The 17,737-nt window shown below is 42.8% G+C and overlaps 1 protein-coding gene across 1 annotated transcript in view; it reads right to left on the bottom strand.

Annotated features, from left to right (window-relative positions):
* Positions 1 to 352: 352 nt before the first annotated feature.
* The window catches only part of AQP9 (aquaporin 9), a 39,950-nt gene continuing 22,565 nt past the window's right edge, over positions 353 to 17,737 (bottom strand). The window contains exons 2-6 of the mRNA XM_007123991.2: positions 15,230 to 15,356; positions 9,832 to 9,969; positions 8,327 to 8,445; positions 6,316 to 6,533; positions 353 to 1,346 (exon numbers count right to left, since the gene is read on the bottom strand). Coding sequence (XP_007124053.2) covers positions 1,172 to 1,346; positions 6,316 to 6,533; positions 8,327 to 8,445; positions 9,832 to 9,969; positions 15,230 to 15,356 — 777 coding nt within the window. The 3' untranslated portion in view covers positions 353 to 1,171. The remainder of the gene's footprint in view (positions 1,347 to 6,315; positions 6,534 to 8,326; positions 8,446 to 9,831; positions 9,970 to 15,229; positions 15,357 to 17,737) is intronic.

The raw sequence follows: 17,737 nt of genomic DNA, 5'->3' as shown, positions 1-17,737 counted from the left end.
ATAGCCAAACGTCCCCTTGCAGAGGTAGTAGGTAGGACTGTGAAGGAGCAAACTGTCCCCTACTGAGAACCACTGCTGTCTAATTCCTGAGGATCCCCAAACTGAGAATCCTACCAGGAGTTACCTGGTCACCACTAGACATGGTTCTCAAGGATGCCCATGTACTTTAACCAAGTCAGCATTCTCAACACTGGCTGCACATTGGAATCACCTGAGGTGTTTACCAATGACCAACTGAGCATTAGCATTTTTTTAAAAGCTCCCCAGAGATCTCAATTTGTAGACAGGACAGACAACCTCTGAACTAAGTGTACTTAGCAATCTTAATACGTATTAAAACTCCAAAGAAAAACCTCACCCCAAATTTATTTCAAATAGGAAATGCCAAGTAGTTTCAGAGAAATAAAAAATTCCATATATCAGTCTATTACAGTCTATTATAGGCCCCTGGAGACATTCACATGTGCTTTTTGTTGTTTTGTTATCATCACAAAGCAGTTGAGAAACTGGTTAACTCTGGGAATTCTGAGCTTTATAACAGTTTGACTGAAGGTGCATCACTTGATGTAGAGCAATTTCTCTGGTGCTTGTAATTCACAGACTTTTTTGACCAAAGTGACAGGGAAGAGCCTGACCAAGAGGAAATTCCTGGAATGTACAATGTTGGAATTCGCAGGGAAGGAAGATCAAGACTTAGCAAGACTAAGCGTGGCCTAGGAAGGGAGGCCTCTGATAATGTTCTTCAGGAGATGAAAAATATGATCTAATGGCTACCTCTTTCCTTTATTAGTGCTTCAGTAACAGTGGGAATAAAACCAGACAATGGCGGTCTTCGTAACTTAGGATCCAAAAGAATGATGCCCAGAAGGTGTACATGTTCTGGCAGCTGCCAGTCCCACTTCTGGCCGGCCAGGAGGGGCTGGCCAAGGTTTTCATCCAGTTATTAATCTTCTGAAAGGTATAGGATGCATTCAGTGATGTTCAACTTTCCATGTGACCTTAGGCAACTCAACTTCCCTGAGATTTTATTTTCTTATTTGAAAGATGAGCAGCATGATATTTACCCCAGACAGTGACTATAAGGATTAAATTAGATAATATGTGTGAAAGTGCTTTGTGAAGTGTAAAGCCCCGTAGGTAGCCAATTGTAAACCCAGAACTGAGCGTGCTATTACGTTATCACATTAAGTTCATGTTTCTCTGGTTTGTCCTCTGGCTGTTCTTCCTCGCAGTCTGGGTTAGGATCCGGGTGGTGGATTTCAATGACAAGAACATAGATGAGGCCTCCAACGATAGCACCAACAAAAGGGCCCACTACAGGAATCCACCAGAAGTTATTTCCAGCTCTGAAATCAAACAAAGAAATTAGTGATACACCACTTGGCCTTCTTCCTGGTATTACTGCTAGTTATTCACTAACCAGCTAGTCATTTCTCATGCTCCTGACTCCCTTTTAAATCAGCAAGAGCTAAGTATAAGGGCACTCACTGTAGCTTGGCAACCATCATCCTAGATTTTGCAGTATACCTGATTTCAGATGATCTATTCCATTGTCCTATTAGTGCTTGTGAGAGAAATGTCCCATTTATCTTCCTTTCAGAAAATATAGTCCCCGAACCCGTGGCTACAATTGAGGGCATTTAGGGAAAGTTCAGGTCGATTATTCAGGAGTTGCCTTCCCCTCATCCTGAAATAATGAGTCCTGGGTATTATGAATGGTTGGGAGATGTGGAGAGATTCCTGGACATTATTGGTATGTGAGGGCAATTACAAAATAAACAATCAGGAAACATTTGCCAGTAAGTGAATTTTAAAAAATCAAAGGTAGAGATATGAATTACCTACTAAATATAATTTAATTCCGTACTTATATTTTGAGGTCACAGCTTACTTAAACTTACTCTCTGATAAGGACTTTCTGCCATGTTTCCCTCTCACCTCCAGAAATCCTCAATGTCAGCACATTGTATTGGAGGTATAGTTCTGAGAGAAAGCAGGTGCCTTTGCGAATTGTCACCATCTCTTTTGGAGATAGAAAATCCATTTAAATAATTCCGTAGAAAGGACCACGAGTGGTCAGAAGCAAGGAAAACTATACAGTATGTTGTTTAAGGATATGTACATTTGAGATAAAACTTTTTAAAAGCAGGATAATTATGAACAAAAAATTCAGAGTAATGCAGAGGAGGCAGAGAAAACAAGAGGAACACACTATGCATGGGAATTTCACAGTGTTCTATTTGGGGGAAGGATTCATGGCTGCTATTTTTATTTTTATTCCTAACAAATGTACATATTTCCATGGGACCTTTTGTTTATATCAGTTTTTTATTAGAAAGGATAATAAGGGAAATAAGCACAAAAAAGGGGGCCTGTCCTAGAATTCATGAGATTTAGTTCTAATCTCAGGAGGGTCCAGAAGGTCTTTGGGCAAGTCTCCTCGTCTCTGAGCTTCATTCTTCCATCTGAACAGTGGTCCCTTCCACCTGTATCATCCAAGCACTCTCTTATATCCTGAATCTTAGATCATCTGTGCAGGCTCACAATAAGATAATAAGTCTTAGACCATAAACGCAGGCTCCGGGGAAGAGCACCGTGATTAAGCGCAGTGGCCAGCAGATGTCACTCTTACTGCACTGGAAAGAGGTCACTGCATTCAGCTGTTCTCACAGCGCCCTTTCCCGTGCCTCCAAATCCAGGCGGAATTTTCTGTGAGAGGCACCTGGGCTTTAAAGAGCTAGGAGCCTTCTCTTCAGGTAAGCACATGAAGCAAGTTTAAGCCACCTTATTTGGTCCATCACTTCCTTTCTTCCATCACTAGTTTGTGGCACATCTCTTACTGTCATTTAACAGATTAGGGTCCAAGGTATCTGCCAGCACACATGTCCTCCTTTCACTGGCTGAACCCTCTTGAGCTGGATGTGTTGCACCAGGGTCACAAGGCTTAAATGGAGGAGCTCTGATGCGGTTCCCTGCCTGACCTCACAGGTAAGCAAGGTCATTTGCACACTGTGATTTGGGGGATGCCAGAAATATGTCTGTGTTAATTGCTTACGGTACCATCATGAGGGATTCGTTCCTTTGGTTAAACTATTTTAAAAATTAACAATACCCCTGAGATCCTTCATCCACTAAGTTATCAACACTTTAAAGTGAATTAGTGAAGACCACTTGCTTACATCCTAATACTTAAGGGAGAAGCAAGAGTCAGCCAGGGTCTGTCTTGCCCTTGTCAGACCTGCTGGAGCCCCACTCCCGCTGTCATCCTCACTCCATGCCGTACAGGGGCAAGTGAGGATCCAAGGCAGTCTCGGTTTTATCTGAGACCTTGGGTGTGAATCCAAACTAGAAAGTCCCCTGAGATGCTTAGCTTGGATGTAGAACCCTGAAAGGATGGGACACTTTAGGGACACTTTGGAGTCCTGTTATCCCTCAAAGGTTTCCTTGGGAACTTTTTGGTTGAGGATTATCAGTCAGTCTAGCTATTTCCTAACTGGTTTCTGCCCCCTCTACTCATTTTTAATCTGTTCTATATAATAACGTTGGATCAATTTTGCTAAATTGCAATTCTAAACATGTCAAACTTCTGCCCTAAGTCCTTTGTCGCTCCCTATAACCTACAGAAGAGGGAGCAGCAAAAACCCCAAAGTCTCGTTCTGGGAATCTACGTCCTCTAATGGTCTGAAACAATTGCCCTTCCAAGCTTTTTCACGCACCTTTCCAACTAAACTAGATCATGTGTTATTTTAACATTCTGTCTTGGGATACAGAATCCTCAATGCCTGAAATAGCCTCTCTGTCCCCTGTTTAAGCATGTCCAAATATTACAAAATGCCCCTACTTCCACCCCCATAATACTCAAATTTGGAGCTATAAACCTTCTCTCAACTCTTGGAGTTAATTAGTCAAATCTCTTTAATGGCACTTGACAGCTTCAACCTGTGTAAGAGCCTATGCTTACTACTCTGAAATAGAGCATAAATAAAGCAGTGAAGGGCAACAATGGTGAAGGGCATCTTTAGCACAGGGCCTTGAATAAGAAATCAGGTAGCTGCATGGATGAATGAATGCATGAATGAGGGGAAAAGACCCTGATGCGAACAAGGGACATGGTGCTCAGAGTTTGGCATTAGGTGATTTCAGCATTCTCCCACAGACATGGTCTCCTGCCCTATACTCAACAAAGCAAAGAAAACAGGCAAGATCTCTACCTCTTTAGAACCACCATCACTCTTAGAACTTTGGGTGAATCACCAAGCAGGGCTCAAATAGAGGTCACATCACTGTGGGGCACCTTTGTTCTCGGGGTCTGTGTGAAGCTCACAGAGGTGTCTTGATGGTGGGGGCAGTGGTCTCCTGGAGTGAACCTCAGGAAATTGGGATTAAAGGAAACTCATGGGCCAACTCTGGGCTTTGGAAATAAGGAGATCTTTAACGTATGCTTTTGACAGTCCATTGGAAGAATACAAATGATCCTTCCTAGTTGGCGTTTTGTTCAGCCTTTTCACGTTCTAGTATGATCATTCTGGAAGAGAGCTCCTCAACTGTGGCACTCTTAACATTTTTGGCTGAATAATTCTTAGTTGTGGCGATCTGTCCTGGATACTGTAAGATGTTTAGCAGTATCCCTCTACTGTCCTCTACCCACTAGATGCTGGTGACAACATCTGCCCCCACCCTCCCCAGTTGTGACAAGCCAAAGTGTCTCCAGGCATTGCCAAATGTCCCCGAGGGCACTATCACCTCTGGCTGAGAACCACTGCTCTATAAATTCACTGCATTGTTTGTTTCTTAAAGATAGGGAATGTTTCTTGATTCTTTTTTATCCCTCATCTCCTAGGACATGTGTGTCACATAGCATTTATCCATACTTTTATTCAGTAGCTTTTATTGAGGCTTTCTATGCGCCAGGCCACATCCTAGTCACAGCGGACACAGCAGTGAAAACATGGTCAAGGTCTCTGTCCTCATGATGCTTACGCTACAGCAGCTCTAATGCTGTCTGTGGTGGTGATCAGAGTGGTGTCAGTGATTTCAGTAGCTTGTGTTTCATGATGGTGAAGGCAACCCAAACTCTTAAATAAATTCATCACTTGTGTACAGCTATATACAGGTCAGCATTAGGGACACTCAAGTGTTTTGTTCTCATAGCAGGCATTAAACTAAAATTGGCTCACACATGTTTTCCCTGCTTCTCTTTCTCCATGTTAGAGCCCTGTTTCCTGGGGAACAAAGGTGGGTGCCTTTCCTAGAGAGAGTTGTGATGAGTGGTTGGGGACTGGCCACCATGACTTTAGGGGGAGACAGTGGGAAGGAATTAACGGGCAAAGTTTGTCCTGGGAGCTTGGTACCAGCAGTTGGCATATTTCATCAGCACATTCTGAGAGGTGTAAGGCACGGGGTCTTGCCACTTTCTGTGCACAGGCTCTCTCTGATGCCTGTTCCGCTAGGAATTTCTTATGCTTCAAGAATTCAAGAACCAGTGATTAGGACTCCGCGCTTTCACTGCCGAGGGCAAGGGTTCGATCTCTGATTGGGGAACTAAGACCCCGCAAGCCACATGGCATAGCCAAAAAAAAAGAAAAAAGAATAAGCTCAGCACTCACTTCTTCTGTGGTGCCTCCCCCAACTTCCCCGGGTAGAGCTAGTCACTCCCTCATCCCTGTTCCCTTAGCACTTTGTTTCAGGGGTTACCAGAGCACTTGTTACATTGCTCAAGGCCAGTGTCTTATCTGATTTTGAAATTTCCTTGCCTAGCACAATGACCACAGCATAGGTGGTGATCAAGGTAGATCTGTTGAATGAATGAATGAAGCGAAGCTAGCATGGTCTCCTAGAAAGAGCCCTATAGTAGTATCAGAAGATAGAAAGTCTACCCCTTTGTCACAAAGTGAATATGTAGACAAGTTCTACATCCAAAATAGTCACATAAAACCATATACCAATTGAGAAATTACTATTATTATTATATAGGACAAACCTATCTCTTTGAATCTATCTAGAGCCTCTCTATCTTTCTCTGTCTCTTTGTCTCTCTCTCTGTCTCTTATTATGTCTCTGTGTCTATCTCTTTGTCTCCCTTCCCCTTCTCTCTCTCTCTCTCTCACTCTCTCTCTCTCACACACACACACACACACACACACACACACACACCGTATCATAAATCACCAGTGATACGTTCCACGCTTACGATGAGGATGCACTTAACCTCACCCTCCCATCTGCACTCTCTTGGATCTCCAGGTCAAAGCACAGCCCTCCCTATTGAGGCACAGTGTGAATCTTCCTCCCTCCTCCCTGACCGTTGTTACTTACGTGAAGACCTCAAACCCCCAACCTGCCAAGGCAGTGAAAAGTCTGGGACTCAGGTCTCGAGCTGGGTTCATGGCACAGCCACTGTTCATTCCCAGAGAGGAAGAAATGACAACAATCAGGAAGCCAATGACAATGGGCTCTAGGCCTTTGGGGACTCCCAAGTTTCTTGAGTCAAAAATGGCAAAGATGACAATGAGGAGGAACATGGTGGCCACTACCTGGGGAGGGAGAAAATATACAAGGGATTTAGCTTATATTCTTCCCCTTGCCCACCTCAAAATTCACCCACTCTCATTAAAAACAAACCTAGTAATAAGTAACATACGCTGGGTGAGCACTCTGTGCCAGACCCTTATCGCAGCAATCCTAGACATGGGTGCTGATATCATTCTCCTTTACAGATTAGTTACCTGCCCAAGGTGACACAGTCAGTGACAGTCAGGTGTGGATCCAGAGTTCAGCTCTAGAGACTGTTATCTTTATTACACTATCCTGCTGAGCTACTACCAGCTAAATGGAGAGCAAGCTACAGGCTGGAAAAATGAACAAAGGGGCTCATTCAAATTGGTGAGAAAAACAATGTGAGACATCAATAGATGAATGGGCAAAGGAAATGAAAAGAAAATTCATAAAAGAAAAATAGATTTAAGAAACAAATACAAAAAAAAAAAAGAAATAAGAGGGAAAAACATTTACAATGAAAAAAAGTGCAAACAATACCAAGTGTTAGGGAACTGATACCACTTCTCTCAGGCTTTCCTAATTAAACTAAGCACATACTACACTTTTGAAAGGCAATTCATCAGTAATTTTAGCAATATGCATTAAAAAAATCCGTAAGATTATGTACTGAATTTGACCCAGTTTGGATATTTTGAGAACCACATCATGGAAATAATCTAAAATATGGAAACATCATAAAGCAAATATGCAAATAAATAATTAAACATCATTTATAGTATTGAAAAACTGGAGTCCACATCAATAGGGAAAGGGCTAACTATATTATGAAGTGCCCATTCTATAGTCTATTATACAGCCATTAAAAACAAATATAAGAGCTATCTGGTAACATTTTTAAATGCTTATTATGATATGAAGAAAAATATGTGCATTATATTTTATACTTGAAAACAACATAAAAACAAGTTGTAAGAGATTATACAAACAATGACAGCAGGTATTCTGAAGTGATGTGGTACAGTGAGTATTTTCCCCACTCTCTAATTTCTAAAATTTCTAAACTATTATTTTAACAGCTAAATGATAGCTTCTGTTTACCAGACACTTATTATGTCCCAGGTACTTCATATGCTTTTTCTCATTAGAACTTCACACCAATCAGTGAGATAAATCCTATTTATTCACAATTTACAGATGAGGAAATGTAGATAGAAAGAGGTTAAGAAACTTGCCCAAGGGCACACAGCTCATAAGCAGAAGAATCAGGATGAGAACTAGGCAAGTGATTTTAGACCAGAATAGTTGTGCTATTGGCTACACGACAGATGCTTGGATGCAGCTTGTTTAAATGTCATTAAGGCAGAGACACTTCTAGCTGCCTAGAGAGTCTGGATAAACCTATGCACGTGGGGAGACACAAGACCTGTGACACTCTAAGCTCAACTACTACACTTCACAGTCCTTGAACTGAGATCACAATGTCTTTTCTTGAGACCTCTACGTTTAGATCATGTGCACAAAAGAGACAGTTAGGTGGAACAAACCCCATTTGCCCATACAGGGGTTGAAATGTCCAGTCATGGACTTTTCTCTGAAACTTGACTGATGTGGAACAAGTGTATGTATTAAAGAGGAGGCAGGAAACCCTTAGTGGTATCAACTTTGGCAAGGGCAGAAATTTGTCAACAAAGCTTGGGTTATGCGTAGGGACCTCTGACTTTGGAAACACAGCCTTTCCTTTCTGATAGGCCTATAATGTTCCTATGCATCCCCCTTATTAGATTATGTCTTTTCACCAAAGTTAGGTCTTTGTTGAATGTACACTTACTTGGTCTGCAAGTGCATTCACCAGAGACAGATACGGAGCTGGGTATGTTGCGAAAATGTGTGCTGTTGCGTTTTCTCCCACGATGAGCAGTTTTCCACCAGCGAAAGACAGAAGTGCATCTATGGAAGACAGAGCTCTGGCATGTTAGTGTCCTCTGGGCAGGGGGGAGGTAGGCCTATGCCAGGTCTTGTGCTGAACAAGTACAGGTGAACCCTCAGGTTCAGCTAGGCAGATCCATATCATTTGCCTCTTTTCACTTCACAGTATGGTAGCTTTAGAGATACCCAGAGAATTCCCAGGATAGCGGGTCAGAGAGAGAAAGCCCCGGCTGCCCTTGATGGTTCACTCCACATTTGAGCCAAATCCTTATCCAGTGGGTGTCGGGAACCATTTTTCTTTGAGGGGAATTCTTGGAATTTTCAAGATTGACTAAAAGCCAAAGTGAAGCTTGGACTTGCTCTAGGCAGAGTTCATGATTCCCAGAGGGTTCTCAGTAACCCCTAATAGCAGTCCAGAATTTGAGGGCATCAAGGTACAGTGAAGATGCCCTTAGAACAAGGAACACAGCAGTCCCCGACACAGCCAGCACCACCCCCAGGCCTCTTTGGCCACAGCAGCTGGTTCTCTAGGTTTCTGGTCTGGTCTTGAGTAATTCTTTAGTATTCTTAGGCTCTAATTCTTAGGATACTCTGTGGGAAGAGGTCCCTTTCCACAATGTACCTCTCAGCCTTGGCTCATAAATTCTAGTTCCTAAGGGCTTCAGTTTGAGAGTCATAAAGTATTAAGACTTACCTTGGGTTAGATAGAAGGAACTACTTTAACACTGATTTTATGGAACCCCAAGATTTTTTAGTTTGAAGGGCCTAAGAAGTCACCTAGTTCAATTCCTTTATTTTCCAGAAGAGGAAACTGAGATCAGTAAGGTCGTATGACTTACTGAAGTCACCCAGCTACGTACTTAGTTCACATGGAACTAAAGTCTGGGTCTTTGATCGGCAGTACTGTGTTTCCCCCAGGACTGTTGCAGAATGGAAGCCCTGGCTATTGGACGGAAGGGAGAAGAGGTTCCCCACCCAGCCTATTTCTCTGCTGTGCGTCTTCCTTCAAAGACTTTGTTACAGATTCCTTCTTTAAATACTTACTCATCATTCTCCTTGCCACAAGTCAACGGCTCCCTTCCCAGCCGAATCAGAGAAAGCCATGGAGAAGCCAGTGGCCTATTGCTTACTTTGACATTGTTCACACTGTAGTGCTGGTTGGGTCTAAAAATATACTTCCTTTAAGTTCTGCCCTCCATTTAAGTGGTGACCATTTTAAGAGGCTTCCTGGACGTGCCCTGATGATAATGTTGGCCCCATTATTTAGAACTTAGGACTCTTAGAACTGCGTGTCAAGTGGAGAACGTTTCCTGTTCTTACCTTATCTCACCTCTTCCTACCAAGTAATTTTGACTTTCAACTTATAGCCAGCTCTCCCTAATCTCTGGACTCAGGGGCCCTACTCACCATAATAAATGCCAAAGAGGGTTGCAGCCCCTACAAAGGCTCCCAAGAGCTGGGCCCCCACATAAAAGGGGAATTTGAACCACTTCATCCGTCTAAAAAGACACATTGCAAAAGTCACAGCTGGGTTGATGTGGCCACCTGCAAGGAAGATAAGGTGATTAGGAAAGTCAGAGGGCAGGCCAGGGAGAATTATTGTGAAGGAAACCTTATCTAGGGACTGCAGGCAGATTTCAGTCTTCTAGGTGAGGAACTGTATGTGAGGAGACAGAGGTGTGTGTGTGTGTGTGTGTGCGTGTGTGTGTCTTTATGTGTGTCTCTGTGTGTGTGTCTGTGTGTGTGTGTGTCTGTGTGTGTGTTTGAGTGGAGAGGAAGAGAGGACTAATAATCTCCTCATGGCATCATTAGACACTGTTTAAGAAGTTTAGCTTTCTCAAAAGAAAGTCAAATATATAAAGAAACTTGTACTCAAGTGGCTCATTTTCTCTCTCTCTCTCATCTCTCTATCTATCTCTCTATCTATCTGTATCATCTATCTACTGGGTTTTGCCTAACTATAAGCAGTAACCCCAAAGAGATTGATATAAACCGTTAACTTCAGTATATTTTTGAGTCAATATACTTATATACTTGTAAGATTTAAATCTATATCAAGTCATTTCTAAGTCCATGTCCAGAGGATATAGAAACAATCTTAGGACTGAAAAGAGATATCTCTTTAAGGGGAAATGGCCCTTCCTTTGTGGGCTGTGCCTCTCACTGAGGTAAGGGGCTCAGTTTATTTTGAGGTAGTCACAGTGTCTGAGTGGATTTACTGTAGTTTCTCTGCATAAACGATGTATATCTCAGACACAGAAATGGAGTAACACTTCCTCCACTCCAGCCTAAACTCTGACTAGAGAAATCAGCCTCTTTGATTCTAACCCAGTTGCAAGGTCAGGTAGAGGGCTTGCTCTGGGGTAGGTTACTGATATCCCCAGCTGGCTTTGCTAGTAACAACAATAACAACAATGCATATTGAAAACTTGCCAGATGCTGTCATAGGGGTATTACATGCACTTGATCCTCCTAAGAACCCAGTGAGGTGGGTACTAGTCCAGTTAATTGCTGAGGAAACTGAGGCACAGAAGTAAAGTAACATTTTAAGGTCCCATGGCTAATAAGTGGTAGGTCTAGGATTCAAATTCAGGTTTATTTGGACTCTTGGGCCTGTGTTCTTTTCTAGACCTTCTTCACCAAGTTTATAAAGGTTTCTCTGCCTTAGAAGGCAGGGAAAAATTTTTCAAAGATCATCTTTGAGCATATGAGCTTGATTCCTAGGGATGAAGGACACTCATATGCAGAGTGCCAATGACATTTAGTGTGGAGGGGGGGATTAGAGTAACTGTCAATGTGACCACACTGAAATGTGGACCTCTGGGTTGTGGAAATAGTTCTAAACAAAGGAGTGATGATGATGATGATGATGATGACACTTTGCCATTTGACCCCCCACAGAACCTATTGGTGAGCTTGTTTTGGGAAGCCTTCCCCCCTCTCCCCAGTCCGTGAAGAAAGCTATGCTTTTCCTGAGTCTCTAAGCCAAAGTGGGCTTGCAATGGGGAGGGGTTCTGACTGCTGACTTCACCATGAGGGTCCTTTCTTCACCTGCCTCTGCCACTCTGGGGCTAATATGAACAAGTAAATGCCAGTATATCAAAGCACAGGTGACTTTCTGAAGCCTTACACACACATCACCTGTTCTGTTTTACTTTTAAATCTAAGAGAGTCATAATTCTGGAGACTGGCAGGAGTATAGCTTCCTAGGGAAGCTGGAAACAGTGGTTAGAAGAGGGGAGCACCCAGGGCAGTGGAAAGTTCCTGGAGCCAGCCCTGTTCCTCTTCTCCCAGAGCTGGTTGGAGGGTAGCCGCCATCCAGCCAGCCTGGAGGAACCCATTGTGAAAGGACAACGGGATGTAAGAAATCACCTCCAATCAAAAATGTGTCCCCTCAGATGAGTCCACCAATGGGAGAGTTACTGTTTATCAAGCTCCTCTTCCAAAATAAGACTTGCTGTAGGTAGGTTTATGCTTTTAGCCCCTCAAAAGCACCCTGAGGCAGGAACTATTGTTCACCTTGACCTTGACATGCTGCAAGGCACTTAGTAGGTTTTCAAGATATGAAAGTTGATATATGTGGAATCTAAAATATGGCACAAATGAACCTATCTACAAAGCAGAAACAGACTCATAGACATAGAGAACAGACTGGTGGTTGCCAAGGGGGAGGTGGGGAGGGAGAGGGATGGACTGGGAGTTTGGGGCTGGTAGATGCCAACTATTACGTTCAGAATGGATGAACAACAAGTCCTAATGTATAGCACGGGGAACTATATCCAATCTCCTGAGATAAATCATAATGGAAAAGAATATAAAAAAAGAATGTCTCTCTGTGTATAACTGAGTCACTTTGCTGTGCAGCAGAGACTGGCACAACATTGTAAATCAACTCTACTTCAATTTAAAAAATTGAAGAAAAAAAAGATATGAAAGTTGAAGAAATAGTCAGAGGTCTTTATTCAAATAGCTCAGACTACAAAGATCTACAGAGGGAAAGTTGTTTGGGGGTCAGAGAGGGTGTGCCGGGGAGGGTGCTTTGCAAAGCAACGAGGAGAGTTTCTCCTTGCAGAGATGCGTGATCACTTGGCTTAGCCGAAGGACAAAGCAGAGCAGTGTAGTGGAAAGAACATGAGTGCTAGAGTCAGAGAAGGCCACACTCACATCTTGGCCCTGCCAAGGTGGTTGTGATGATCAGATTATTCACATGAAGAGCCCAGGGGGATAGCTGGATTCCCCGAGGCCTGAGGTGAAAGTCTTACTTGAGCAAGGTGAGCTCTTTCAAGGTTCTGTCCTAGACGAGTCTCCTCCCCACCACCCACAGACAACTCTGTGATAGAGATCATCTTAATATTTTATTTGTCATTAAGCAAAGCTATTTTGATTTTTCATTGAATTTTGATTGCTTATAAAAAAACTGCATCAAAAACAACCGCCATAGTCTAGGTACAAGCTGGCAGTGTAAACACTTCGTGGGGGATGGTGCATAATTAGGGCATTATGAGTTCTGATTGGCCAGATTGGATTGCCAGACTACTGGCAAGTTCACAAGGGAGCAGGGTGCGGTAACTGCCATGCAGTAAGGTAATGCTTTATGTTCCACAGCCGGATGTCAGCTGACCTTACCAGTCTGGACCACAAAGTGGGATCCCATTTATGTTTATGCCTAATATACATTGGTTATTTTTGGAATTCCCAAAGAGGGCCTCACATATGCCCACAAACCAGCAGGTTAGCTGCAGCCACTGTGAGAAAGTCACCTCCCCTACCTAGTCTTCCTCTCTTATTCCTGGGCTGCTGAAGCCAATACTGAGTCTGCACTGATGTCATCAGTGGGCCAGTGTGTTGTCTGTGCATGTTCCCCCCAGTTCTCAGGGAGCCTGAATATCATTTCCAAACAGATGGGGAGATAAGCTCCTTTTCCAACTCAGTGCTACCTTCTATCAGCCAGGCTCAGAAACTGCTCTCCTTGCATTTTGAGATCTCACAGTCTCTCATAAACAATTGGGACAGCTCCCAAGCCTCACCCAGAAACAGCCTCTAGTGAAAACAGTCCCATCAGTTCTGGCCCTTACTCTGAGCGCAGGGGCTTAATCCCAGTCTAAAGGCCGGATGGGAAGCCTCCACACCATCCTTTACTCACTCTTCCCCTTCCTGCTGGTCCCTGTCCCTTCTCCTCCTATCGTGACTCCAAATATATCAATGGATGCAAACAGACATTGACAGCGCTGGTGGTAAAGGGTGTTAGCTACATTGGTAGGGTCTGGGACCAATTCATCCTAAGTAAGTATTTGATGAAGTTTAATTCAGGGTGTTATGCAGGTGAAATACTGCAAAACCACATCTCCACCTTAAAAAAATCGCTGAAAATATGCCTACATTTATTATTGCATGGTTTGTGGAAACAACACCTGTGTGAATGTATTTGGGAGTGTGAGGGGAGGCAGTGGAGCATCCTGCATGCTTATTTGAAGCCAGGAGTGTGTTCTGTGTCTGGTGTCAAGGCCTGCAACTGTAATTAAGCCTTGGCACATTCACGGTGTTCCCCTGGTTATTCTTGTGTCTTAAGTAGGTAGTACAGTGCTGGGATCACAGCAAAGGCTCGGCAAGAGTTTGAACAGAAACACTGTTCATGCCAAACAAACCACATGTATGGGAATCTGTAACATGGTCTGCCCCAGGATCTGAGTCCGCCTGTGATATAGAAAGGCTGACAGCTAGCAAATGACTGTTCCAAGTGCCCAGCCCATGGATGCTCTGTGGGGGTCTGGGCAGTCATTCTTTAGCACTCCAATGGCAGCACTTGTCACCAGTCCAGCCAGCTCAACTGCAGGATCCTCCAGCTGGACCGTACTGCCCATAGGCCCTGCCTGTACTGTCCTTCCCATAGTAGACCACTGGAAATGTTGTATAATAATCGGGACCTGTGCTTTGCTGTCGTATAGACCTGGGTCAAATCTTTGATCTGTCTCTTTGCCAGCTGTGGGACTTCTGGCAATTTACTCAATCCCTTGGAGCTCCAGTTTTCTCTGTAGAATGGACAATAATACTGGCCTCAGAGTGCTGCTATAGAAGTGAGAGGAGATAAAGTATGTACAGCACCCAGTACAGTGCCCAGCATGCAGGGGGTCCCTTCTTCCATTATCACCAACAGTCTTGCCTTAGTTCTCTGAGCCCCCAGACAAGGCTGCTGAGGATTCTGCAAGCCTTTGGGAAGTGGATCATTTCCACAGTTCCTTCCTAAGGTCCCAGGCTGTATTAAATATCATTTCATTTTGCTTCTCAGAACCTTGAGAATGGCTTCTAATTAGCCTACCACTCAGGACAGAATTGGACCAAGACCTTCTGACTAGCCCTGCACCTCCATGAACACACTAGCTATTTTGCAAATGACCTAGGCTCTCTCTGATTGCTGTGGATAAAGGTCCAGGGAATTGCCTCTGTTGGAGTGATATTCACTGGGCTATTCACAGCATATCTGGGAAGTGGTTTCCAAGCGTGGGGTAGAACTAGTAAAAGATTCTATTGATAGATGAAGAATACTATTCAGTAGCCAGATTTAGGAATCAAGTCAGTTCTGAGTTCCAACCCTATCTCTGTCTTTTGCTAAATGTTGCCTTTGTGCCAGTCACTTACCATTTGCTGGCCATTTAATTTTGTCATCTATAAAAATAGAATCAAATACATATTCTTGCAGGACTGTTGAGATCTAAAAAAATTAAGGTCTGTAAAGTACCCAGAACTGCGCTAGTACATTGGAATGGTTGAGTTAATAGTTGTTATTATTATTTTTTCTATTACTTACCAGAGACACCTCCAGCAACATAAATGGCCATTACTATTGCCAATGAAAATCCAGTATTGATAGTGATGATTCCTCCATGACTTCCTCGACTGAGGACAGCTTGGGCAACAGAGCCACATCCAAGGACCTGGAATGAAAGGGAACTCAACAAGTAAGTGAAGATGGCCACTATCGAAGACAGTGGAAAGTCAGAGTAACAAGAAGCATTTTTCAAGCACACTCATGGATTGGACTGCCATAGGCCTCGTGCAAATCAAATTATAATCTTCCAGCTGTGCACAGGTAGCAAAATGATGGTCCCAAGGCTGCATCTGGCTTATGGATGAGTTTCGTTAAGACTGCACAGTGTTAAAATTTTGTATGAATTTATAAACCAAGTAATTTGGTAATCATTTCATAATATATAAAAATATCAAATCATTATGTTGTAAAACTGAAACTAATATAATGGTGTATGTCAATTATACCTCGAAGGAAGGAAGGAAGGAAGGGGGAAAGAAAGGAACATTTGGTGAGGGAGAGTTATTGGGAAAGATGAAACAGTCACATACAAGTTTGGTAGGAAAACAACAGGACAACGAACCACCATCAGCCTTTGTCACTCTGTGGTTTAAAGAGCCAGTGTGGTCCTGGAGGAATAAGTTCTGGGCTGCAGGATCATTAGATCATTGCTCTTAGATGTCAAGTAGCCACAACTTTTTGTAGAATACAGGTTCTATTTTGGGTTTTATAACTAAAGAAGAGCAACCAACTGGAGGGAGGGCTCAGCATCAAGTAATGGATATTATTTAAGGGCAGATGAAGAAAGGTTTCCGAAACAAATGTATTTAAGGAACAAGAGATTAAGAATGTGAAGACTTCTTATCAGGAAGATAATAACCAGCTCTTGTGTCCTTTCACAAAAGAATGAGAAAGGAAGTCTGAACCTGAAATATGAGAGTTTGCACATAAACCATTTCCTGATAGTGATGAATTAATTCTAAATAGCTCCCTTGGGACCCATTTGTGGAGTCCTTTAGAGAAATACAATTTACAAACAATGGATATTTAATACATACAGAATGATTTTGGTTTACTCCTCCCTGAAGGCAGAGAAATTACCTAGATGATCTTTTAACATCCACTCCAGTCCCTGATTCTAAGTTATATTGATTTAGCTCTACCTGCTAGACAGTAGGGAAAAGTAGGACTTGACATCTCAAGGGGAGCACGGGGGCTGCATATCACACGCACAGGGCTGTCTTTGACGTTAATCACAGACTCCAGACCCTGTACTGAGAGCTAAATAAAGTTGTAGCAGGAACATGTTCCCTTTTCCCTTTCCAAAATGAAAAAACTCCCCTGGGTTCACTTCACAGCCTACCAATTTCACCTAGGCTTGACATTATTTTTTTCTAGGATCCCTATCTGTTATAATAACTGTCAGAATTAAAACCACACTGCTGTCTTTCTTTTTAATTTATAGCCAGTTAAATGAACCTGGCACAACTTCCAAGCTAACTGGCATTTTGGTAGCATCTTCTGAAAAAAGGAAAAAAACATTCCTGACAGCTGAGATGACCTGATTTAGACAGCCAGGGGTAAGAAGAGACACATCCAGACACTGGCCAGTCCTGAGCTATTACTGCTTTCCACATAAGCTTCTTCCCTCTTTTATGGTCTGATGTTCACGCACTTGTGATAGTCTACAGGGAGCATAAAAGCTTTAAATGGCCTGAGTGGACCTGGGGAGGCTTCTGTCCTGTCAAACTTCATTGTGATCAATACTCTCCTCTTCTACCCTAGATGTTGAAATTGCTTTTTTGTTCTTTTCTAGAGAGGATAACTGATGCTGTGCACTGCAAGAAAGGAGCGGAAGAAGAAATGAACAAGGTAAGGACTTTAGTGACCCTAGTCAGAAATTGTTACTCAGAAGATTTCAGCCCAACTTGACATCACTGCTTCTTAATTTTTAAATACATTCATACAGCCTGAAAATCAACGAGGAAAACAGGTAATTGCCTGCTAGTATCTTTCCTTGCCTGCTTCATTCATCCCACCTGCATTTACAGCGCCAGGGAAACAGATCTGGGATAGTCTAATGTTATCATGGTCTGATTGCTAGGGAATTGGTCACCCACTCTGGTTTCCTTCTTCTGTGTGCCCACTGTAATTTTTTTTCCTTAAAAAAATGAGAGAACTGTTGTTTATGGTATTACTGATAGAATTTCCAGCATGATTCTGTGCTCTAACTTTTAAGAACTGCCATACTTTTCCCCTTCTTAGACACAGAAAGAGCCAACCTGTCTCAATTTTTCTGATCGCCCCATCTAGAAATCTTTTTTTTGGACCCATCACCCTTTCATATTCTTCTCACTAAACCTAACCTCTTTTCTCTGAAATTCACTTGTACTGTCCGTACTGAACAATTAATACTTAGTTGTTTTCCAGATGCCTGATCTTGATTTCCTTATCTAGAAAACAATCTCTTAGATTCCTTTACATACCAACAGGCAACAATATGCTAGT

Source organism: Physeter macrocephalus, chromosome 11 (genome assembly GCF_002837175.3).
Source record: "Physeter macrocephalus isolate SW-GA chromosome 11, ASM283717v5, whole genome shotgun sequence".
NCBI lineage: Eukaryota > Metazoa > Chordata > Mammalia > Artiodactyla > Physeteridae > Physeter > Physeter macrocephalus.
This window is presented reverse-complemented; position numbering and strand designations above follow the sequence as displayed.